Source organism: Salvelinus fontinalis, chromosome 14, assembly GCF_029448725.1.
Source record: "Salvelinus fontinalis isolate EN_2023a chromosome 14, ASM2944872v1, whole genome shotgun sequence".
Lineage (NCBI taxonomy): Eukaryota > Metazoa > Chordata > Actinopteri > Salmoniformes > Salmonidae > Salvelinus > Salvelinus fontinalis.
This window is the reverse complement of record NC_074678.1, coordinates 31316253-31342594: the sequence shown is the minus strand read 5'-3', so window position 1 is coordinate 31342594 and position 26342 is coordinate 31316253. Positions and strand designations below refer to the sequence as shown.

General features: G+C 41.2%; 2 protein-coding genes across 4 annotated transcripts in view; both read left to right on the top strand.

The window, feature by feature from the left end:
• Positions 1-3013: 3013 nt before the first annotated feature.
• Positions 3014-6359, top strand: LOC129869277 (diencephalon/mesencephalon homeobox protein 1-B-like). Its single transcript, XM_055943635.1, has 4 exons — positions 3014-3148; positions 3535-3707; positions 3937-4112; positions 5282-6359. Exons 2-4 carry the CDS (start codon positions 3542-3544, stop codon positions 5732-5734), a joined length of 795 nt encoding a protein of 264 aa, XP_055799610.1. The 5' UTR covers positions 3014-3148; positions 3535-3541; the 3' UTR covers positions 5735-6359.
• Positions 6360-7096: 737 nt separating this feature from the next.
• LOC129810623 (casein kinase I) overlaps positions 7097-26342 on the top strand; it is a 42698-nt gene continuing 23452 nt past the window's right edge. The window contains exons 1-2 of one of the 3 annotated variants that reach the window (XM_055861320.1): positions 7097-7222; positions 9909-10679. In XM_055861320.1, coding sequence (XP_055717295.1) covers positions 10452-10679 — 228 coding nt within the window. In that variant the 5' untranslated portion in view covers positions 7097-7222; positions 9909-10451. Of the gene's footprint in view, positions 7223-7268; positions 7412-9908; positions 10680-26342 lie in introns of those variants that run through there. The other 2 variants (XM_055861322.1, XM_055861321.1) reach the window with 2 other exon arrangements.

Below are 26342 nucleotides of genomic sequence, written 5' to 3'. Positions count from 1 at the left end.
ACCATCGGGTTCTTGGTCACCTCCCTGACCAAGGCCCTTCTTCCTGATTGCTCAGTTTGGCAGGACTGCCAGCTCTCGGAAGAGTCTTGGTGGTTCCAAAATTTGTCCATTTAAGAATGATGGAGGCCACTGTGTTCTTGGGGACCTTCAATGCTGCAGAAATGTTTTGGTACCCTTCCCCAGATCTGTTCCCACACAATCATGTCTCGGAGCTCTACGGACAATTCCTTCGACCTTGTGGCTTGGTTTTTACTCTGACATGCCCTGTCAACTGTGGGACCTTATATAGGCAGGTGTGTGCCTTTCCAAATCATGTCCAATCAATTCAATTTACCACAGGTGGACTCCAATCAAGTTGTATAAACATCTCAAGGATAATCAACGGAAACAGGATGCACCTGAGCTCAATTTCAAGTCTCATAGCAAAGGGTCTGAATACTTATTTAGTTATTTCTGTTTTTTATTTGTAATACATTTGCAAACATGTCTAAAAACCTGTTTTTGCTTTGTCATTATGGGGTATTGTGTGTAAATTGATGAGGAAAATGTTTTATTTTATCAATTTTCAAATAAGACTTTAATGTAACAAAATGTGGAAAAGTGAAGGGTTCTAAATACTTTCCTAATGTATGTATTCATTTGTAGATGTCCGCCATTTCGTATAATATGTTACGAATTACAATTTGTAGGATATGTTACGAATTCCAATTTGTTGGAATTAACAGTAGTTAACTAGGTGGCTAGGTGGCTAACGTTAGGTAGGCTAGGGATTAGGGTTAGGTGTTAGGGTTAGAGTTAGGTGTTAGGGTTAGGGTTAGGGTTAGATAGGCTAGGGATTAGGGTTAGGGTTAGATGTTAGGTGTTAGGTATTAGGGTTAGGGTTCGGTGTTAGGTGTTAGAGTTAGGGTTAGGTGTTAGGTTAAAGGGTTAAGGTTAGGGTAAAGGCAATGCTTAATTTGAACACATAGCGAGAGCGAGAGGGGGTTATCGAGGCGGCTCTGTGATACAGGAACGCATGAGAAAGTGACAAACACAATGCAGCAGCGCAGAGGACAGAGTGAACACCCAAGTATCCTACTATCTATGTTGGTGAAACGGACAGCGCTCTCCAAGGTGCTGATTAATTTGCAGCATTTTAGACATCACTGCAGAACACCCGCCATACGTATAGTCTATAGCAGGGATGGTCTGCTTACCTATATGTGCGTACCCTAATTTTATGCAATTCTACTCATTTTGCCATGGGGCAGAGAGGAAAATTAGCTGTTTTTTAGCAGAACACGCATATGAGAATATATAGACCTCCTGCCTATGTGATAACATGAAGCACATATTCGGATTAACTTCACAGTACAGAACAAGTTTGTAAAGGAAAAATATGTTCCTACCTTAGTTTTCAAAACCTTCCACAACGTCTCTCCCCATGTCAAGTCCATTTTACTCCTGACAGTCAATTTCTTGCTCAAAGCAAGAAATGTTGCTGTGATGGTTAGCCTCCTTGTAAGGCTGTTTGGAACACTGGCTGTAGTGTCTATTTTTTCATTTTGAGTGTTAACTATAACCTGGGTGTCCTCTTTAGGCTTGTCTACCAGTCTTTTCTAGACCCAAGCTCCCTACCTTTTTGCATGTTGTACAGCCCAGCTTTGAAATTTGCATGACAAGCCAGGGGTTATAAGTTTGCTTATTCTTGAACTGAGCCTTCGTCCAAATTGCACCTGCTCCAAGCACTATGTCGGTGGATACACAGCGAAGAGCAGGTCTGGAATCAGTGTGGCAGGATAGGGTGATTACACAGAAGGATCCCTGCACTTTTACGTTATGGTTTTTCTAGGGGGCGGGAGAAATAACGAGGAGACAACTTGATTTAACTCTGGTCGCTTTTAAAATAATGTTTTCAATTAATAAATCATGCCGCGAGAGGAACCGGATCCAGGCAAATAGGTGCCGGGAACGAACCAAGTCAAATCTGAGAGATGCCGGATCCTGTTCCGGCAGGATCCAGCTCAAATTAAGCACTGGTATATGGGTTAGAAGTATACTTATTATTATTTATTTTAAGTAGCTAAAAAGTAGTAAGTAGTTGCAAAGTTGCTAATGAACTAAAATGCTAAAGTTGTCCCTGATGAGACTCACCCATTGACCAACAACCTTACCTTTGTTTTTTCCTTAAGTAAGATTCTGTGTTATCTAACCATACCAAATGTAACCATATCATACTAATTTGAGTGTCCTAGATTTACATTTACTACCTTACGTCTAGTCTATGAGAGCAGGCTGGAAAGATTTTCAGGGTGTGGCATTCAACAGCCTACTTTCACAATACTGCATTTGTGAAAAAAATATAAGTGCTGTGAGTTCTATGCAAGTGCTACTGAAAAAACACTCCATCTAACCTACATGCAAATTATGAATAAAACATTTTATGTTGTTTTTAATTATTTGAGTGTGACAATGTGGCAAAGCACAATAATATGGAAAACTTAATTGTTTAATTATTTTCCTTATTGTGGTGGGATAATAGTTCTCTTCGACGAGATCTTGAATCTGATTTAGTTGAACCTTAGGAAATTGGTCTTAATGGCCAATGTCTAGATTTTATTTCATAGGCTGACAGTTTATGGGCAAAATATGGAGTCTGTTAGCAAAACAAACCGCAAAGCAAACCCCCTCCAAGTAGAGATTGACAAAGCAGGGAGTTAAGGAGAAAGGAGGCTGAAAACAGGGGACAATCAAAGGCTGTTATTTTAATCTGGGCTGCCTCAGAGATTAGCAGACCACATTGTTTTAATTGTTTTAACGGGAGGGAGTGAAACGCTCGTTTATTGTGGGGGGATCCTTTGCGTAAATCTCCCCAAGTTCAATAGTTTCAAAAACTTGAGCCCTTGGACTCCCCTCTTTTCCCTCATCCCACCTAATCCAGGCTAATACCTTTCTTTCTATTGGCTAATGGTTGAGGGGAGCTGGAGTAAATGCTTCTTAAATAGTCGTGGGTCGGTGGGTGAGAATGGTTTTCGGAGAATTAGATCCATGCCGTGGTGGACGAGGATAAGGCCTGCATTTCGAAAGTATTGGACTGTATAGGTGGACCTCTTTGCCTCCAAATTGCACGAGAATCGGTTACATTTCTGCTGTTTTGTGAGCTTTTCAGGTAAAATAAAAAATACTGGAATTTTTACACACTTCATCACTGGAATATTTTTTTTTGTCTGATCTGTATTTTGAAAATAGTTGTATGTTGGTAGCCTACTGCAACAGATTGCCACTAAATCAAGTGGCAATGGTTTATGCTTAGAGAAGAATAACTTTCAATTACCTTGAACTATCAAGAAAGTTGAAAATGTATATTTACCGTTTGTCCTGTATTTTTTTATTTTTAAAGTGAGTTTAGACTGTAAATCAAAATTGCACCGTGCAATTTTGCACAGTGCAAGCGTCCTACATGTACAATAAGCTATATAGGCGAAATTGTATGCTTAGTTATTATGGTGTAAGGCAAATAAAATAAAAACTGTTATTTTGTCTATATTAATTTAGGGGCGCTATGAATGCTTTGAATTTCTGCGGGGGATCCAACAGTGGAGTCTATCCTCTACACAGCTTCAACTCCGTCTGTTTCGACCACCACCAGATGGCAGACCAGTACCAGGTTTATTCATTGACCAATCCCTCCTCGGTTAACACGTTCTCTGTTGCTGAAAGACTTGCAGGTATTTAGACTAGACTACTTTAATTTATGACAGTGTCTGCAATCGATGCATGCAATCAAACAAATGCAGGTGGCAACATTTTCCACACACACACAAAAAAAACAACATTAAAAAACATTTGTAGACTGCCAAAATGCTGGTATTTTCACATTTAGCCCGACATCTGAAATGCCAACTGGCTGGCTGTTTCACCACTAATCTTGTTGTGGCTTTTCCTCTGTCCCCACAGAGTTGATCCTGGAGGCCCGTTATGGGAACCAGCAAAAGCAGCGTCGGAGCCGCACAGCCTTCACTGTGTCCCAGCTACAGGCTCTAGAGAAAGCCTTCCAACAGACCCAGTACCCTGATGTAAGCATGAGAGAAAGACTGGCTGTCTGCGTCAACCTGCCTGAAGCTCGCATTCAGGTCAGTAAAGGTCGCTCTTCAAAAAGGACCAGCCTGTGTGCTTTTATTCATTCATAATATTTATTTGAACTGCTACTTTTACTAACGTTATTCTTGTAATATACAGCGCCTTCGGAAAGTATTCTGACCCCTTGACTTTTTCCACATTTTGTTACGTTACAACCTTATTCGAAAATGTATTAAATATTTGTATTATTATTATTATTTATTAATATTTATCTGCAATCTACACACAATACCAGATAATGACAAAGCAAAAACAGGTGTTTTGAAATGTTTGCAAATGTATTAAAAATAAAAAATAGAAATACCTTATTTACATAATTCGTTACACCCTTTGCTATGAGACTTGAAATTGACCTCGGGTGCGTCCTGTTTCCATTGATCATCCTTGAGATGTTTCATCAACTTGATTGGAGTCCACCTGTGGTAAATTCAATTGATTGGACATGATTTGAAAAGGCACACACCTGCATGACAGAGAAAACACCAAGCCAAAAGGTCGAAGGAATTGTCCTTAGAGCTCCGAGACAGGATTGTGTCGAGGCACAGATCTGGGGAAGGGTACCAAAACATTTCTGCAGTATTGAAGGTCCCCAAGAACACAGTGGCCTCCATCATTCTTAAATGGAAAAAGTTTGGAACCACCAAGACTCTTCCTAGAGCTGGGCACCCGGCCAAACTGAGCAATCGGAGTAGAAGGGCCTTGGTCAGGGAGGTGAAAATAGCTGTGCACAACTCTCCCCATCCAACCTGACAGAGCTTGAGAGGATCTGCAGAGAGGAATGGGAGAAACTCCCAAAATACAGGTGTGCCAAGCTTGTAGCGTCACACCCAAGATGCTTTCATTGCTGCCAGAGGTGCTTCAACAAAGTACAGAGTAAAGGGTCTGAATACTTATGTAAATGAGATATTTTAAATTTGTATTTTGTATAAATGAGCAAAAATGTGCTTAGTCATTATGGGGTATTGTGTGAGGGGGGAAAAAATAATTTAATACATTTAAGAATAAGGCTGTAACGTAACAAAATGTGGAAAAAGTCAAGGGGTCAGAATACTTTCCTGAAAGGAACTGTATATAAAAGCTGTAGTGCTTTTAGATATAACTTTTTAAAAGCTTTATAAACACTTCAACCCTTCACCAATAACTAAATAATATGCTCCTCCAGGTGTGGTTCAAGAACAGAAGAGCAAAGCTTCGTAAGGGACAGCGATGCTCCCCTCTTCGCAGAGAGCAAAGCCTGGAGGATCCACATCAGACTAAGGCAGGAGGGGAAGAGAGCACTACTAAGGACTCCAAAACACAAAGCAAATTCGCTCTTCTCTGTGAAGTCAGTGATGCTCCCACCATTTCTTGTCCTGGAGACGCCATTGCAACTCAGGTCCACACAAGATTACATTATCCTCCCGTTTTTCCCTTTGTGTATGGAGAGCGGAACCACCTTCCACATCATCATGCTTTAGGGATGCTGTCAGCTGGCCTACATTTCACCCCCAAATTCTGGCCCATTTTACAGCAACACAGCTTAGGAGTTGCCCCACCGGTTGGTAAAAACTGCAGCCTTTCCCTTCAGACTTTCTTTCCCAGTAAAGATGTACCCCACTCCAACCTGGGTCTTTAACTTCTCTACAGTGTGTGATGGCAAAAAGGGACTGGTACACTGGTGCACTAGTATCAATACGGACACATAAACTACTGATTGTATACTTTGACACTGTACATCTGTATGTATGTGTGAAGGACCTCTGACAAGTGATTATGTCTGTAGATGATTAGATTGATTAAGAAACACTCAAGGTATGTTGATCGCAATCAGGAGTGGATTGGTACATACTTCATTTGCATAGAGATGTTACAGTCAGTTTTTACTCACTTATGACAAGCACTTAGGAGAATAGAGAATTGAGATGTGATTTCGGGCACTTTTTTCACATCATATATTAATTTGTTCAAGACAATTTTCTGTAATGTCTCAAGGTATGATTTAAAAAATATATATTTAACTAGGCAAGTCAGTTAAGAACAAATTCTTATTTACAATGATGGCCTACTGGGGAACAGTTGGTTAACTGCCTTGTTCAGGGGCAGAATGACAGATTTTTACCTTGTCAGCTCAGGGATTCGATCCAGCAACTTTTCAGTTACTGGCCCAATGCTCTAACCACTAGGCAACCTGCCGCCCCAGTGAATCTTTAGGCCTATCCTACATTAATTTCATGGTAATACACAATAAAATCATAATTCAACTTTGTGTCAATACAATTATTTTGAATCTTTTTAGTTTCCATTTGTATCTTTTTGCAAATAGAAAAATAATAACCCCGTTGAGTTTGGGTCTGGTCTAGGGCAGAAGAAGGCAATAACTCAAGCAATGGGAGGTCAAGGTGTTAGAACAGAGGGTAAATGACTGGGATGTGCTCCAACAGATTCTTTGCAGGGAGGGAGTGCCAACCAGATACCCCTGTGTCAGGACACCCAATAAGCCTGGCACGGGAGGCTACCAGCCAGGTGACCAGAGGTAGCAGATGGTGATTTTAGGCCTACAGCACACATCAACTATAGAGCTTCAGATTGAAGATTGTTAGATTGAACTAATATACTAGTCAAAAGCACAATAAATGATTGAAATAAGGGTTATGGCAGAGGAGGAAATATTTTACCAAATTCTCATGCTGTGTAAATCAGTAGGACATGCCAATTACTTGTATGTCTAGTACGTTATATAGCCCCCTCAAGACACCAAAGTTAGACAAACAAATGCTCTTGATGTTTCATGATTTTGCTATGCTTTACCAAATGACAGTCCAGTAGTTCACAAAAGCTCAGAATTTGTGCTTCATAAATTGTATAGCTGGAAACTGAGCCACAGCATCCACACTCGACTATTTTCATGGGTTATTGAGCTGTATGGATTTTGGTCCTATTCTTCAAGCAAGGTGCGCTAGTTTACCAGCGCAAGGATAACGGTAGGAGTGAAAGATGACGCTGAATGCTTGCTCATCGTCTGGGAGACTTAAAGAGACAGCAAGACCTAGCGAGGGAGAAGAGATAAAATCTCGTAAATATATGACCATGTTGATACGTCCACTTTGAAAATACACGTTGACAGGTAAAATACGTTTCTTTGATGATACATGGTTAAGTGGGGGAGTTTTTTCCGAAGGCAATCGCATTTAGCCGTAAATTAACGACCTAGCTAAGGAAAGAGCTAGCTACAAACTGGATTTATGTTGTAGGGATTAAGGAGTTGCCCACGGATGTTATGTTTGGGAACTGAAAACAAACGCAGCTAATTTAGGTGAAATGCACTTTGTTAATTCGCTTTTACGTACTTCGTATAATGTGTTTGCAATATTACAAGGGTTTGCCTTGATTAATGTGTAATTAAGGTTATGGCAATGAATATTTGATGTTGTATGCAGTTTTAGCTTGTTCTACTCGGCATTAGCTTGCTAACGTTAGCTAGTACGTGACTGATCAGTGTGTTTTGGGAACAAGTAGCTAGTAGGCCAGGGTATGTTCGATGAGTAGCGAACTAATCATCAATTTGAATAGTTTGACAATAAAACAAGCTGGTGATAATGTATCAGTATTGGCCAATTACACGTCAGCTACCTCACCTCAGCACGCTAGTAGTAGCTAGTTCGCGAACGTTAGCTAGGTAGCACTACGGACGGTACGGTAGCTATCTCGCTTGCAAGTCTGTAACGATTTGATTTAAAAAAAATCAGACTCCCGTTTCTTTAACTTCTGCGGAGTATTTACGGAGTTGACAAGTAGAAAAATATGGAAACTACAGACTGATCACAAGCATTGTCCTCTTCATACGGGTACCAGGTTAAGCTACCTTTCCTAAATGGGCCACACAACTGACAGCAACTGCCATATAATCAGACTAGATAACTCGGTAGCTAGCATGAACTCTGCGCGAGGAAAATAATGAGCTAGCTAAATTAGCGAGCTAGCTCGATGTGAGGCCTTCATTAACCAGTGGAGTTGTCTTCATCACATAAGCTAGCTTTATATTTTGTCACTAGTCTTACTTGTTAGCTAAGTTACTGTAGACGTTATTGTTTCGTGTGTCTGTTACTGTTAGGACTCAACTATTTGGAAAGAGAATATAGCAGGTTACTAAGGCAAATAGCTAGCTAACACAACATTTCGTGAAAATTAGTCGCGCAAACATTTGACCAGGCATTTGTTTCTTCAGTGTCAAATTGGCTACCAAATAGGATTAAATGCAACGGTTCATATAGGCTATATTATTCATAGCTAGTTAGTATCTTTATATTGCTTGAATGATGACTATATTGTAAACACATGCTGGCTAATTTATGTATGAAAGGCGGTGATTACACTCATAACCATGTTGGCAATTTATGCCAGGTAAAAAAAATGTGACAATAATATTCAACTGTTTAGTTAGTCGACTGTAGTGTTAAGTTCTGTTTCTTTGTCTTTTCAATTTCTCAGTTAAACAAAGTCCGTTGGAGATAGATTTATCAGCACACTGACTCAAATTATTTTATTTTTACTGTCCGGTTTTAAATATGTTTTTCCTATTAAAACCAGCCTCACTTGCCACCCCACTCTGTTTACATTACTGAGATGGAAGTAGCATGTATTCAGTGCTCTCACAATTTCATAATTTGTGGTGGTGGATACATTTAACAAGTAATGGCGTTTCCATTTAATTGATTGACCTTTTTATTGACCAAGACTTGTCCAACTACATAGAGGATACAGTGATTTTTAATAATTGACCTTATCTACTCTGAACACATGCTTCTGTTTGTCTTTGCACAGGTGAAGGCACACACATTCCTACATGTAGCCTATTCTACTCATGTAAATGAGTTTATTCTACTGCTGCATAAAGCTTGCACTCGCCAAGTTAAATTGGTTAATGTTGTGTGTTACTGCTTTCTTTACATGTTATTTCAAAGATGAACATATTATATAGGTAAGCCCTTTGGCTTGCCCTCTCCATTTCAATGTATCCCCTTAACTGATGTGAATCAGTTTTCCAGGCTATCAGGATGGAGAGGCATTTTGGCAGTCATTGATCAGTTTATGTGCATTTCCTGAGGAAAGCATAGCTGCCTGCTGATTTTGCTGGCATTACCTGCTCTCCATGAATATCAGCAACATCACAGTTCCCAAGGGAAGGATAGGGAGGGAAGCTGGGCCTCAGGGTTATACAGAAACCTCCATGTATGCTATTAACTATTCAAAGGCTGTCAAATCACACTACCAGTGAAAACTGATATATTGATAAAAGTTGTGGATGAGTGTGCCAAGGCATAGGCTATGTAGCACACTCCAGTTGAATTTGTCAAATTTTACATTCCTGTGAATCAGTCATGTTTGATAGTCTTTATAGCTAATAGTCAAGGAACACCATTTGTCCAAAGCCATAGCCCTATAGTGTTGGTTTTTGGACATTCAAAATGATACGTCCTGGAAAGGGGTGCATTGTTCTCATCACAACACTCAGTCTAGTATGTGATGTTTCCACCCGTATTGATTGCTTTATTGAATTCACTGCATGTACCACTCAGAAAATGGATCCCATTTCTACTTCAGGCTAGAAATGTATGAATTACCAGTAACATACTAGGCTTTATAAAATTCTATCTCAGACTATTGTTGCATGCAGATTGCTGCATTTTTAAGGCTTTCAATTAGAAAAGACATGTCATTGATATCTGACCGCTGCAAATGTGTATTTGGCAAGATGTTCTGTAATGGATTGTTACACCTAAGGGATAATTCAGTTTGTTTGTGTTTTTCAGATATCCAAATTAACAGAACTCTACTGCAGTATCTCATCATCATTGTTGACTCTGCCTTCACCATTGCCTCTTCTGCCGTGGCACTGGAACATGAAAAATGTCTGCTGTATTACCAAAGAGTGACCAGAAGGATGCAATGAGGGGCTCCGGGGAAAGTTGCCAAGCTGCGTTGTGGATCCAGTAGCTGGGATTCCAAGTGCTTGTTGTGTTTGTGTGTGCGTGGGTGCATGCTAGCACAACCTGCCCACTTCAGGCCGGGACATGCTACTCTGAGACTGGAGTTGGACAAACAGAGAAGAAAGGAGTCGACCACCATAAACAAGAAGGGGACAGTACAACATTGGCAGATAGACATACTGTGTGTTTTGGTTGCAGTTTTACCCCTGTGGAAGTGGCTTTTAATACACTGCATATTTCTATACAACACCTTTCCTCTGTCTTTGTATCGCCTTTCCCCTCCCTTAAGAGTCCTGGTTGTTTTGGCCCCTCTGTGATTTGCATGGCCGGAGAGTAATCGTGGAGAGGCCAGGGTATCACAAGCTTATGGATTTTGACAAGAAGGGGAGTAAAGGAGAGACAGAGGAAGGGAAAAAGATGTCTAAGGCAGCTGGCAGCAGGACTGGACATGGGGGCCGGGGTACAGGGACCAACTCTGGGGTTCTTATGGTTGGCCCAAACTTCCGTGTCGGAAAAAAGATTGGCTGTGGCAATTTTGGAGAGCTGCGGCTGGGGAAGAACCTCTACACCAACGAATATGTGGCCATCAAATTGGTAAGGCCAACATGTTTGACTAAATGGCATGGCTGTGGTGTGTTTCTGTTTGGATGCACTCCTACATTAATCATCCTCACCACTGTCTTTTTCAAATTACATACTGTAGGTCTATATTTTGCCATCCCCTCCAATCTAACATTCCTCTACACTACTTCACTACAACTAGTGCAGCTTGCCATTGGTTTGCTGCATTGTGACATTCATTTTTTTTTAAAAATTTTTTTTTGTGTTACTGTAGTTTGGCCAAGGTAATTGAATCCAGTTTCCTTACAGCAGCTGAACACCCCACCCCTGATGACTTGTTGACCTTTAAGAGACAGGAAACATTTTAGTGCTGACAATGTGTCTTTCCCCCACAGGAAAATATTTACTTATCTGTAGCTTGGTCCCATGCACTGTTAATGAGTCAACCATGCTCAATTTGTATTATATTAAAGAGAAGGAAAAATAATTAACTTCCCAGGTCATGATATACACGACAGAGAAACGCCCACTAGAACTCCTTGAGGGAGGTAAGGGAATTGTTGCATAATATCACTATGAGAACAAGTCAACTACAGTACTGTCTCATGGTGATGTGTGCATGCATGTACACACACACAGTAGGGTTCTTACCTTTTATCTCAAAGATGAAATGGAATCTCAGGGTAAACCAGCATAGGGGGCTCAGAGGTTACAAGTCAAGATTTTAATTCTGCAGCCTGCAGAGCGTGGGTCTGGGAAACCACATGAAATGGCAAGACCCATTTATTTTCTGATTGGTGAAGGGAGGCCGGGCCAGAAATTGAGCTTCCTCTGCAATATACAGAGCGTGGGTCTGGGAAACCACATGAAATGGCAAGACCCATTTATTTTCTGATTGGTGAAGGGAAGCCAGCCAGAAATTGAGCTTCCTCTGCAACATTTTAAGTTTCTGTTTTCCTCCAGTCATGTAGAAGCCTGAATGTCACTGTAAACGCTGGTATATCCATAAGTTTTAATGGGGTCATTTAAAGTTGCCAATTAGAAGTCTCTTGGAAAAAGGCCTTGGTGTAACTCTGCACCCTACGAGAGAGGTTGTTTGTCAGAAATGGCGTCGGAACGCTGCACTCGAGTGTGGGCTTGGCGTCAACACCTACACAGCCACACTGGACCGTGTATGATTATCTTTACATTTGTATCTCCCAGGGAGGTCATTATCTCTGACTAGACACATATTGAAGGCTTTGCTAACCGCATTGAAAGCCGAGGTTAGCGCTGTAATTTAATCTCTTTTACTTCTGAAATCCTGCGCTGCTTCTCCTCTCTGTCTGAAACGTTCCATCTGTTTTGGGTATTTTTATCCTCATGTCCATTTTATATCCGGCTCTAGCATTATTTCCGTAACATCACTGTTGCTCCATGAGTACATTTGAAGTTAACCAAATAATTTGTTTCAATGGTTGTAGTTACTAGCTAGCTACTCTCTCACCTTTCCTAATTAGGGCAATGGCATTGTGCCCCGTTGATTGATCTCATCAGCTAGCAAGCAGCATGGACCTGTTCAGCCAGGCAACAGATAATGGCATTACTGAACTGTTACTGGGCATTACTGCCCGTAAGATTGTTTTTCTCCAGGGTACTTTAGGCTTTTATGTGCTGCTGGTTTGACTTGTGTCCTCCTCTGAGGCTTTGACCCATGTGAACTCCTCTGACCTAAGTTTGGGCATGAGTGGTGTGTTTTGCTTTAGCTCCCCTGGCTGACCTCCAGTCTAGTGCAGCTGTCCACATGTTTGTGCGTTCCCCTCCCTGGTCACTCAAACATGGGTTCTTCCCCCTCATGCACAAGGACATAGGATTTCGACACCCACCATATCAGATTGTGCAAAAATCATTTCTGTAGTTAGAAACTGATAATGTAATTTCATCTGAGAAATTAAGCTAGTACATTTTAATTTATGGGATTCATAAAATCATCTGATTTTTAAACCATCATTCTTCCTAACAATGAGTAAGGGCAATTTCAGCATTACGGATATGACATTTGCACACAAAATGCCTCACAAAATTGACTTATCAGGCATAAATGTTAATGTGTACAGTGCATTCGGGAAGTATTCAGACCACTTTTTCCACATTTTATGTTACAGACTTATTCTAAAATGGATTAAATGTTTTTTTCCCCCTCTCAATCTACACACAACACCCCATAATGATAAAGCAAAAATGGGTTTAGAATTTTTAGCAAATGTATTAAATTCAGACCCTTTACTCAGAACTTTGTTGAAGCAACTTTGGCAGTGATTACAGCCTTGAGTCTTCTTGGGTATGGCTCTATAAGCTTGGCAACCCTGTATTCGTGCAGTTTCTCCCATTCTTCTCTGCAGATCTATAAAGATGTCTGGTTGGATGGGGAGTGTCGCGGCACAGCTATTTTCGGGTCTCCAGAGATGTGCGATCGGGTTCAAGTCCGGGCTCTGGCTGGGCCGCTCAAGGACGTTCAGAGACTTGTCCCGAAACCACTCCTGCGTTGCCTGTGTGCTTAGGCTTGTTGTCCTGTTGGAAGGTGAATCTTCGCTCCAGTATGAGGTCCTGAGCGCTCTGGAGCAGGTTTTCATCAAGGATCTCTTTGTACTTTGCTCCGTTCATCTTTCCCTCGATCCTGACTAGTTTCCCAGTCTCTGCTGATGAAAAACATCCCCACAGCATGATGCTACAACTACAATCCTGCCTCGGCGCACTACAGACAATTCCTTCGACCTCATGGCTTGGTTTTTGCTCTGACATGCACTGTCAACTGTGGGACCTTTATGTAGACAGGTGTGTGCCTTTCCAAATCATGTCCAATTAATTGAATTTGCCACAGGTGGAGTCCAATCAAGTTGTAGAAACATCTCAAGGATGAGCAATAGACACCGGATGCACCCGAGTCTCATAGCAAAGGGTCTGAATACTTGTGTAAATATGGTATTTCTGTTTTATTTGCAAAGATGTCTAAACCTGTTTTCGCTTTGTCATTGTGGGGTATTGTGTGTAGATTGAGGATATGTTTTTATTTAATCAATTTGAGATTAAGGTTGTCACTTAAAAAATGTGAGATATAGAAGGGGTCTGAATACTTTCCGAATGTACTGTATATTTGTAGAACCCTATAGGTGAAGTATAGACAAAATTACAAAATTCTAACTTATACCACTTTGAAGTAACGGAACAACAACTTGCGTTATGGATGTGACGGAAATGGACAGGCATTTTTGGGAGAATGGACACATCAGCAAATGTCTGTGAATCGCTAAGTCTTAGGTTAAAATGTTAATAGCCACTTTGAAAGTAAGGCTTCGATCCACACATGAACAACAATGATGAAAATATAAAAATTGTCATATACTTTAAAGAAGTTGACCGTTATGGATGTGACATTCTCCGTTATGGATGTGACTCTGTGCAAAATAAGTGTTTATAAATTAAACATTTCTTCACCAAACTTTTGTTGTCGTCTGAAAATGCAGTGTACCTCAAACAAGAAATCGCCAGTATCTTGAATAGTTACAATTTAGAATTCTTTATTTGAAAATGTATTTTCATTGGCAGACCTCAACAATTTATAGAAGTATTTGCGCTTTCATAATAAGGCTAGAGAAAAATGTTCTTATGGATGTGACAGGGTCCCAAAAGAGACCAGACAAATGACACTGCACTCCATTTCAAATGTATGTTTTAGTCATTTCTTTCTAGATCATTAATGACTGAAATAAATCACCTACTGGGTAACAGAATAAACATACAACTCGATTCTTCTTTCTTTTTTTTATATATATATAAGCTCATGCTTTGTATTAATGTTACACCCTTTAATCTGCCAGCACAGGCTCTATGAAATGGTACCTCCTCCCCCTGTTGTCCACAAAAGGACACAGGGACTAGACAACTTGACCTGCAGCCATCCAAGCCTTGTTTTCCTTGGACATCCGATGTGGTCGTTTCTCCTCAATAACTGCTTTTCAACAGCATCAGTCAGTCTTTATCTGTTACCAGTCCCACAAACTGCCCTTATATCCATTGAGTATACCAAACATTAGGACTGCCTTCCTAATTAAGTTGCCCCCCCGCCCACCTCCTGCCCTCAGAACAGCCTCAATTCGTTGGGGCAAGGACTCTACAAGGTGTCAAGCGTTCCAAAGGGATGCTGTCCCATGTTGATTCCAATGCTTCCCACAGTTGTGTGTCAAGTTATCTGAATGTCCTTTGGGTGGTGAATCATTCTTGATATATATATGGGAAACTGTTGAGTGTGAAAATCCCAGCAGCGTTGCAGTTCTTGACACAAACTGGTGCACCTGGCACCTACTACTATACCCCCATTCAAAGGAACTTTTTTTGTCTTGGCCATTCACCCTCTGACTGGCACACACGCAATCCTTGTCTCAATTGTCTCAAGGTTTAGAAATCCTTCTTGAACCTGTCTCCCCCTTCATCTATACTGATTGAAGTGGATTTAACAGGTGACATCAATAAGGGATCATAGGTTTTACCTGGTCAGTCTGTCATGGAAAGAGCAGGTGTCCTTAATGTTTTTTAGACTGTATAATCCACAGCATAATTAACTAGACTTTTAATAAATAAATAAATATATTTTTTTACCTTTTTATTTAACTAGGCAAGTCAGTTAAGAACAAATTCTTATTTACAATGACGGCCTAGGAACAGTGGGTTAACTGCCTTGTTCAGGGGCAAAATGACAGATTTTTACCTTGTCAGCTCAGGGATTCGATCTAGCAACCTTTCGGTTACTGGCCCAACGCTCTAACCACTAGGCTACCTGTCACCCCAAACAAATAAATACCTTGCTAAAATAAATATTTAATATCTGATTTGTTATTATTACCAATCACTACCCTTCTTTGAGGCTTTTCAAAAGCGGCCTTGTTTTAGTAGTTGAATCTGTGCTTGAAATGCAATACTTGACTGAGGGACCTTACAGATGGATGTATGGAGGACAGAGTAAGTGTTAGTCAATCAACTCATGTCAACCCCTATTTCACACAGTAAGTCCATGTAACTTATTATTTGATTTGTTAAGCCAAATGACACTCCTTAATTCATTTTAGGGGCGGAATACTTATACAACTTATCTAAAATATTCCTCCTTGACATTAAAGTATTTTGCAGTAGATTGTTGACAATTAAATCTATTTTAATCCCACTTTGTAACAATAAACCCGGTCTGTAATACCAACTTGTTTCAAGGAGACCACCAGAGTCCCCATGCCCAAGAACGCCAAGAAATGCTATAGCCATGAATATTTTGAAAGGCTGGTCATGGCTCACATCAACACCATCACCCTGGACCCACTCCAATTCCCATTTCGCTGCAACAGATCCACAGACGACGCAATATCTATTGCACTCCACACTGCCCTTACCCACCTGGACAAAAGGAACACCTACAGTATGTAAGAATGCTGTTCATTGACTACAGCTCAGCATTCTATACCACAGTCCCCTCCAAGCTCAGGACCCTGGGACCGAACCCTCTGCAACTGGATGCTGGAATTCCTGATGTGTTTCCTGGTGGTGAGGGTAGGCAACACATCCACCTTCAACATGGGAGCCCCTCAGGGGTGTGTGCTTAGTCTCCTCCTGTACTCTCTGTTCACCCACAACTGCGTGGCTGCGTAAGACTCCAACACCATCATCAAGTTTGCTGACGACACGACGGTGATGAGGCAGCCTATAGAGAGGAGGTCCGAGACCTGGCAGTGTGGTGTAGAGGTTGAGCGATTTTAATTCGGAATCATAACAGTAGGAAATCGGTATTTTTGGACACCGATTTGGCCGATAATTAAAAAATTATATATTTTTTTACACCTTTTATTTAACTAGGCAAGTCAGTTAAAGAACACATTCTTATTTTCAATGACGGCCTAGGAACGGTGGGTTAACTGCCTTGTTCAGGGGCAGAACGACAGATTTTTACATTGTCAGCTCGGGGATTCAATCTTGCAACCTTCCGGTTAACTAGTCCAACGCTCTAACCACCTGCCTTACATTGCACTCCACAAGGAGCCTGCCTGTTACGCGAATGCAGTAAGAAGCCACAGTAAGTTTGCTAGCTAGCATTAAACTTATCTTATAAAAAACAATCAATCAGTCACTAATTATAACTACACATGGTTGATGATATTACTAGTTTATCTAGCGTGTCCTGCGTTGCATATAATCGATGCGGTGCGCATTTGCGAAAAAGGACTCGTTGCTCCAACGTGTACCTAACCATAAACATCCAAAGGCCTTTCTTAAAATCAATACACAAGTATATATTTTTAAACCTGCATATTTAGTTAATATTGCCTGCTAACATGAATGTCTTTTAACTAGGAAAATTCTGTAACTTCTCTTGCAACACAGTCAGGGTATATGCAGCAGTTTGGGCCGCCTGGCTCGTTGAGAACTGTGTGAAGACTATTTCTTCCTAACAAAGACAGCCAACTTCGCCAAACGGGGGATGATTTAACAAAAGCGCATTTGCGGAAAACGCACAATCGTTGCACGACTGTACCTAACCATAAACATCAATGCCTTTCTTACAATCAATACACAGAAGTATATAGTTTTAAACCTGCATATTTAGCTAAAAGAAATCCAGGTTAGCAGGCAATATTAACCAGGTGAAATTGTGTTACTTGCGTTCATTGCACGCAGAGTCAGGGTATATGCAACAGTTTGGGCCGCCTGGCTCGTTGCGAACTAATTTGCCAGAACTTTACGTAATTATGACAACATTGAAGGTTGTGCAATGTAACAGGAATATTTAGACTTATGGATGCCACCCGTTCGATAAAATACGCAACGGTTCCGTATTTCACTGAAAGAATAGACGTTTTGTTTTCGAGATGATAGTTTCCGGATCCGACAAAATTAATGACCTAAGGCTCGTGTTTCTGTGTGTTATAATTAAGTATATGATTTGATAGAGCAGTCTGACTGAGCGATGGTAGGCACCAGCAGGCTCGTAAGCATTCATTCAAACAGCACTTTCGTGCGTTTTGCCAGCAGCTCTTCACAATGCTTCAAGCATTGCGCTGTTTATGACTTCAAGCTTATCAACTCCCGAGATTAGGCTGGTGTAACCGATGTGAAATGGCTAGCTAGTTAGCGGGGTGCGCGCTAATAGCCTTTCAAACGTCACTCGCTCTGAGACTTGAAGTAGTTGTGGGTAACACTGCTTCGAAGGTGGCTGTTGTCCAAGACAGCACCTTTTATTTTTTGGCGTCACCTAATAGGACATCACACCGATGGACAATGTACAACATGCAGTCAAATTTTACTGTTAAAACAATGATACTTTCAGAAGTTTTTGACCACTGTAAAAATGCTTCTAAACATAACTCCTTAACATCAGTAATGGACCCTCATTAAAGGATTTAAAGTGTACTCATTCCAATTACAGGGACCCAAAAGAGTCCTGTGTTGGATTTTTTTTATCACCACCTCCCTGAATCGGGAGTGGATCATTTGTGTGCCTGCTGCCTTTCTTGGAAGTAGTAGCTGTTTCTCAAGGCTCCCTCTTTGGAATCGAACCCTGATTTCCCCATTACCCGTGGTCACCATGGTAGGCACAGAAACTTCCATTGAAAGTTGATAGGGGCAGAAATTCTAATGATTGCCACGAAGGGTCACCAAAAGTGGCCGGGGCACCAGAGAGCACCCTGTATAGGTTTTGTCTAATAAATGCATGTGTGCCCCAAAGTCAGCGCCATTTCTTGGTGTTCAGCCACAGTTATCCAAGTAACATTGGAGCGGATGGAACAATGGAACAATTACTGATTTCATGAGCCATTCACTGTATCGACCATGTGTACTAAGACTAGCATGGCTTAATCTTTGGGACAAGAATATGGCAGGAGCACACTACAAAAATGTAGGAGCACACACAGACATTTAGGAGCACAAGCATGATGGTCAGGAATCTGAGTTCAGTGTATGCACCATGGCACTCTGGCTGCGCTACAGTGAAGTGATCATTACAACAAAAATCATCTGGGTGATTTAACATTTTTTATAATTCCGAGGCACACTGGTGTTCCTAAATAAAATGTCCATGTCGCACAGCAAAATATTTAGGTGCATATGCGATTTAAAATGGCTGCAATGTGTAGCCCTGCAGTAGCAGGAACAACTGCATTTAGTGGTTGTTACTTTAACAGTAAATTATGCTAAATAATGCATGTGACTTCAGTGGCTAATTTCTCTGAACAGGGGAAAAAAACATCACCAGTTTCACTGGGAATACTTTACGAAGGATGAAGAAGCAATACTCTAAGCCACAGCTTCATACTATTTGGCCTTCATATAATTCTTACAGAATTATCACTTGGATGGGGATATTGGAAATGTAATCTGTCAACTGGAGAACAATTTGTTCTCAAAGATGCACTATGCAGAAATCGCTCTGCCATTTTCTGGTTGCTGAAATTTGAATAGTTCACCTAATTTCAGTTTGTGATAAAGTAAAAAATGCAAAAACTAAACTTACAAACGGGAAGCATAGAAATATCGCACATAGAAAATATCTACCGCTTCTTAGACTTGCTTTCAATTAGTGACAGATTTATAACTCACATTTCTATGTGAATTTTGTTGGGTCGCCCAAAGAGTTTGTACATTCGGAAACTATTTAGACCCCTTGACTTTTTCACATTTTGTTACGTTACAGCCTTATTCTAAAATTGATGACATTTTCCCTCATTAATCTACACAGAATACCCCATCATTTTTTGAAAATCATATTTACAAAACTATTCAGACTCTACTCAGTACTTTTGAAGCACCTCTGGCAGATATTACAGCCTCAAGTCTTCTTGGGTATGACGCTACAAGCTTGGCACACCTATATTTGGGAAGTTTCTCCCATTTCTTCTCTGCAGTTCCTCTCAAGTTCTGTCAGGTTGGATGGGGAGTGTCGCTGCACAGCTATTTTCAGGTCTCCAGAGATGTTTCATCGTGTTCAAGTCCGGGCTTTGGCCGGGGCTGCCACCACCATGCTTCACCGTAGGATGGTGCCTGGTTTCCTCCGTGACGCTTGGCATTCAGGCCAAAGAGTTCAATCTTGGTTTCATCAGACCAGAGAATCTTGTTTCTCATGGTTTGAGAGTCCTTTAGGTGCTTTTTGGCAAACTCCAAGCGGGCTGTAATGTATGTACCTTTTACAAAGGAGTGGCTTCAGTCTGACCACTAACATAAAGGCCTGATTTGGTGGAGTGCTGCAGAGATGGTTGTCCTTCTGAAAGGTTCTCCCATCTCCACAGAGGAACTCTAGAGCTCTGTCCGAGTTATCATTGAGTTCTTGGTCACCTCCCTGATCAAGAACCCGGAAGAGTCTTGGTGGTTCCAAACTTCTTCCATTTTAGAATGATGTAGGCCACTCTGAAGGTCCCCAAGAAATGTTGCAGAAATGTTTTTGTACCCTTCCCCAGCTCTGTGCCTCGACACAATCCTGTCTCGGAGCTCTACTAACAATTCCTTTGATCTCATGGCTTGGTTTTTGCTCTGACATGCACTGTCAACTGTGGGACCTTTTATATAGACAGGTGTGTACCTGTCCAATTAATTGAATTTACCACAGGTGGACTCCAAGTTGTAGAAACATCTCAAGGATGATCAATGGAAACGATGCACTTGAGCTCAATTTCGAGTCTCATAGCAAAGGGTCTGAATACTTATGTAAATAAGGTATTTCTGTTTTTTCTTTTTAATAAATTAGCAAAAATGTCAAACTGTTTCACTTTGTCATTATGGGGTATTGTGTGTACATTGATGAGTAAAACATTTAATTTTATACATTTTAGAATTAGGCTGTAACGTCCAGGGGTCTGAATACTTTCCGAATGCACTGTAACTTCAATGCGCCTCTAATATTTTTCTCTTATAGAACACACAACAAGCCGACTAGGTAAATGGATAAACTATTCTACTATGGGGTTGTCTGTTTCTGTTCATTACTCTTTTTGTTTGCAGAGGAAAAGTTAATGTGGACAGTTCTAGCATCTTCAAATTGCGCCTCGGCAGAAATATATTTTCATGTTCCATATTTCTTTGGGGGCGGCAGCAATCATTTTGCCGTGATGCAGCGCCATATATGCAGCGGAAACACTGCTCTTTGCAAAATTATTTATCTTAATTATTATTTAACTCTCAATCAGATTCTATATTCGATTTAGATTGAACTTGTATGTTCAACATCACAGCATAGTTGAAATATACTCTATATGGTGTGTAGAAATCCAGATGGAGTAGCCAGCAGAGATGAATGGGATGAGGGAAACCGAGGGTTTGAATGTGGAACTGGAGATGAGTGTGAGTGAAATTGCTGATTGATGGGTAAAATGGCGGTTCAAAAAAATAAATATTTTTTTATGACTCTAAAAAAGGTTGTTACAGCCAATGCCTGTTTTGAGGGTGGCCTGGTGGTTGGGAGCACTGGGCCGCTGCCTCGGGCCCCCAGAGTCGTCTGGGTGGGGGATCCATCGATGTGCCCTTGAGCGGGGTTCTTGTCGGTTGCTCTGGATTGGAGCCTCTGCTAGATGCCTAAAACGTTATGTAAATGTTGTATGGCTTCACTGCAAGTGGATTGTATGTTTTAAAATTCACAAATAATGTAAATTATACTAAAGAAGCTCCATACTACTTGTCAGACATGGAGAAATGATACTATATACTGGTGATTGGGGGGCGTGGGTGGCTTTTGACCATTTCATTGGATTACTCAATGGTTTGGTCCAAAATTGGATGTTTGGTTACTATATTTATTAGACGTCGACCGATTAATCGGAATGGCCGATTTAATTAGGGCCGATTTTCAAGTTTTCATAACAATCGGAAATCGGTAATTTTGGATGCCGATTTTGCTGTAAAAAAAACAACTTTATTTCACACCTTTATTTAACTAGGCAAGTCAGTTAAGAACACATTCTTATTTTCAATGACGGCCTAGGAACGGTGGGTTAACTGCCTTGTTCAGGGGCAGAACGACAGATTTTTACCTTGTCAGCTCAGGGATTCAATCTTGCAACCTTACGGTTAACTATTCCAACGCTCTAACCACCTGCCTCACGAGGAGCCTGCCTGTTATGCGAATGCAGTAAGAAGTCACAGAAGCTGCTAGCTAGCATTAAACTTATCTTATAAAAAACAATCAATCAATCACAGTCACTAGTTATAACTACACATGGTTGATGATATTATTAGTTTATCTAGCGTGTCCTGCATTGCATATAATCGATGCGGTGCGCATTCGCGAAAAAGGACTGTCGTTGCTCCAACGTGTACCTAACCATAAACATCAATGCCTTTCTTAAAATCAATACACAGAAGTATATGTTTTTAAACCTGCATATTTAGCTGAAAGAAATCCAGGTTAGCAGGCAATATTAACCAGGTGAAATTGTGTCACTTCTCTTGCGTTCATTGCACGCAGTTTGGGCCGCCTGGCTCAAGCATTGTTTATGCGCTGTTTATGACTTCAAGCCTATCAACTCCCGAGATTAGGCTGGTGTAACCGATGTGAAATGGCTAGCTAGTTAGCGGGGTGCGCGCTAATAGCGTTTCAAACGTCACTCGCTCTGAGACTTGGAGTAGTTGTTCCCCTTGCTCTGCATGGGTAATGCTGCTTCGAGGGTGGCTGTTGTCGATGTGTTCCTGGTTCGAGCCCAGGTAGCGGCGAGGAGAGGGATGGAAGCTTTACTGTTACAATGGCAATACTAAAGTGCCTATAAGAACATCCAATAGTCAAAGGTATATGAAATACAAATCGTATAGAGAGAAATAGTCCTATAATTCCTATAATAACTACAACCTAAAACTTCTTACCTGGGAATATTGAAGACTCATGTTAAAAGGAACCACCAGCTTTCATATGTTCTCATGTTCTGAGCAAGGAACTTAAACGTTAGCTTTCTTACATGGCACATATTGCACTTTTACTTTCTTCTCCAACACTTAGTTTTTGCATTATTTAAACCAAATTGAACATCTTTCATTATTTATTTGAGGCTAAATAGATTTTATTGATATATTATATTAAGTTAAAATAAGTGTTCATTCAGTATTGTTGTAATTGTCATTATTACAAAAAAAAAAAAAAAGTCTGATTTTTCAATCAGTATCGGCTTTTTTTGATCCTCCAATTATCTGTATCGGCGTTGAAAAATCATAATCGGTCGACCTCTATTTATTTTAATATTATGTGAATCCTATAAATTAGAATGGCCAATTTGGGTGCAATCAATGAGCTTAATTTCCCAGAGATCAAATACAATCTCAACAAAATAAAGTTGCCGGAATGCTAATCTTAACTTTATTTTATTTTAGTACTTTTTACCCATTTTTCGTGATATCCATTTGGTAGTTAGTATTGCCCCATTGCTGCAACTCCAGTACGGACTCGGGAGAGGCGAAGGTCGAGAACAATGCGTCCCCCGAAACACGTGTCCGTAGTGACGTCTCTAGCACTGTGATGCAGTGCCTTAGACCGTTGCGCTGGTCGGTAGGCCTAATCTTATCTATTTCTAGCTACAAAAAAAGATTTCAGAACAGTCTGACATGGTGGGTGTCATGTCTTGCTGAAATGACATGGAACGACTCTCATGCAGGCCCTGAATAACCCAGTTAATGTTGCAGCCTTTGGTAATATGGCTTCTGTTTTAGTTGTCAGTATTAGCCTCTGTTCATTATGGACTGGCAAGTGTCTTGTATATTATTTTCTGTCTCATACGAAGTTGCATGAGCAGCATGCGATTGGGTGGTGGCTGCACCTGAGACAAAGGTGAATGCCAGTGTCACCCTTGCCAGTGAGAGAGAGGGACGTGCTAGTTGCAGCCCTCGGTCTGACTATCTGGAACTGCACTGCATAGAGAGAAAATGCAGAGTGAGAAACTGCTGAGCGCTGAAAGGTTGTCTTTGTTGGCCAGCCATTTCCACACACAGTGGTCTAGTCTGTGGTTCAGCTGTGCACTTTCTCACACTGACGAATCCTTCAGTGATGGAAGCAGGAGCCCGCTCCTGTAAGTACACTGCAGGCTTACAATCTGGGGGGGAACCCAAGCCTTAAAGAAACACATCCTAACAACTTTACAGTAATTGCAGCTCATAATTCATTTAAGCCGTTTACTTGAAAAACTAGCCATGACATTTTTCTTCTGCTCTCCCATGGTGACTTGTGATTTACGGATAACGTTTCTGTACATAAAGATGATCTATTATGTTGTTTGATATCCATTCGCCTTTTTCCTGTCACATTTTTATTAGGCTACTACTCATTCTCTTTTACTGCCCCGGGGAGGTTCTATTTTCCTACTGAAATCTCTCCACGTGCTACAATCTACCCTCAGTTAATGTGTCCCTCTTTCCTGGTTGGCACCCTTTTTGCCGTTTTGAATGGACTAGGGATCTGGCGATCAAGGTCATGATGCCCTGGTGCCCCGCAATATATCTGCCATGGATTTAGACATAAGGGACCTCTTGTCCCCGTCGCGCACACACACACACACACTTAGGGCGAAGACCGTAAATAGAAGTCAGCCTCCATCCCTCTATAAGGAAGAGGTGTGGGGGAAATCAGTCTTTCATTTCTCTCCCTCCTGTACAGTCATTTATTGACAGCTGGAGATAAAGAGGATGGGAGTTCTTAAACCTGCCACCTATGAGGCCCGTGTTATTTGCAATAAACCCCGGGCAGGCTTGTGGGCTGAATCTGCTGGTGACCGTGATGGACAGCTTCTGCTTTGACTGGCAATAGCTCACGGCTTTGAAGGAGAGTGATAAGTGAATTACACTTCCATGGAGACTCCCTGTAAGATACTTCCCCACTGCTGAAGGACTGATATTTGAATGAACTCATAGTGCTCATTACTACTTAGTGGATATGTATGTGGAGACCAATATGTGTAAGATACTAAGGACTTGCTGTGGCTGGCGAGAAGGTGAATTGTGGTCAACCATAACATGGAAATCAGAATTGCTGTATCCTCTTCCTCCTTTTACTGTATCACACACCTATTGCAGCATGTGGTGGCTGTTGTAGTGTGTTTAAAGTACAAACGCTCCATCAGCATGTTGTGCATTACCGAAACTGACATGATGATTGAACTGCCTATTTTTCACAAGCCAACCGATTAACCCTGTGATGTAAAAAGGCTGCTTTTAGTGAACAGGCTATTCACGTAATCAATGCCCAACATATACATCAAGCTGTTGCTCTGGAAATGGTTAATTATGAGTTATAAAACCCAGGGCTGTGTTTGTGGGGAGAGAGAGCTGTGTAGTAGCAGGGGGACACTGGGTGTAGTAGTCGTTCCATTAGCTATTGAGGTCCACTCCTCCATCTCGTGTCAGAGCGGAGCCGCCTGTGTCACTGGTGCTAGTGTTCTTTCAGTGGCTGGGGGGCAGCTGAGGCAGACATGTTTGAAGCGCTGCTATCACGTGGTGGCAGCTGCCGGCTCCATCTGAAACCTGATCTGAAACAGGAGAAGGGCTGGACACAGGCCAGCTGTTGCTCTCTCACATTGCCTCTTCCACACCTCTGGCAATTAAAGCTGAAGGGACAGCCCCTTGCACCCTGTTTACTAGTATTATAGCATCACTCATTTCTTTATGCAGGTCTGGGCACAGTGGCGATACCTGGGCTTATGCTCGGTTTGAATGTTCAGTCTGCTCTCTAAAATGATAAATATAATTTCCATTTTTATGGTTTATAATTTCACTATAGCAGTGAGGATATAATCAGAGATGCCCATTTCTCTGAACTCTGCACCACGTACAGTGCCTGATTGATGGTCAAGATGAGGATACACAGTGGTGTATTTATTTCCCACGTCTTACGTAATGGCAGCTTCAATAATATGCTATATTACATTGAGGATCTTTCGGAGAAGTGTCAAGAGGCAATCTCCCGGGATCCGTGTCAACAGGATCTCTCTCTGTCAGCTGTGATGGAGCTACCATGATCAGATTTAGATGATCAGCTGCATCCGTAATCCACCCAGAGATCCGTAGCACAGTTTTCAGACCAGCTCAGGAACGCGTTAATGAGTTAAAGTTAAAACCTGCCATGATCATGAGATCTATGACATAATGAGATGTTGACAAGCCTAAAGCGTGTTTCTTGGAATGGAAATGCTAATAGGTCAAGGCAAGCTTGATAGGAAAATTATATCTCCCTTACAACAACTACTATGCTACTACAGGCTTGGCTGTGAAACAGACTGGCTGATCCGTTTTAGTTTGTTTTGTTTGTTTGTTGGAGAGGGGTCTGTGAGCAGTGTGGTGGTGGCAGCTGAGCAGGAGAGGGGCTGCAGCAGGAGGTCCAACACTGAAGTTCCTTTTAGACCTGGCTGCAGGTCAGCTTCCCCAGCCTTGCCTGGTCACACTCCATGTCTGCTGTACATGCTCAACTAAATAATATGCTTATAGAATGTTACAAAAATCACAATTTATGAAAAGGATATTGACAAAAAAGTAGCCTATTTTTCTATTTATCTTCTCAAACACCCACCCCCCTCCAACAAAATTTGATTTTCCACACATCATGGGCTTTCCATACATAAATCCAACACATTTTGGGTTTGACAGACACCTGTGTCCAGTTCAGCTGACGAGTTTCTAGGAAGAATACATTTGCTTCATTGAAGTACGCACACCATTAGG

What these genes read in the sequence shown, in the direction of transcription:
- LOC129869277 (XM_055943635.1), top strand. Translation starts at nt 3,542, where the DNA reads ATGAATGCTTTGAATTTCTGCGGGGGATCCAACAGTGGAGTCTATCCT. An exon ending in TGTTGCTGAAAGACTTGCAG is followed by an intron (nt 3,708 to 3,936) that starts GTATTTAGACTA and finishes CTGTCCCCACAG; the next exon opens with AGTTGATCCTGGAGGCCCGT. An exon ending in TGCCTGAAGCTCGCATTCAG is followed by an intron (nt 4,113 to 5,281) that starts GTCAGTAAAGGT and finishes ATGCTCCTCCAG; the next exon opens with GTGTGGTTCAAGAACAGAAG.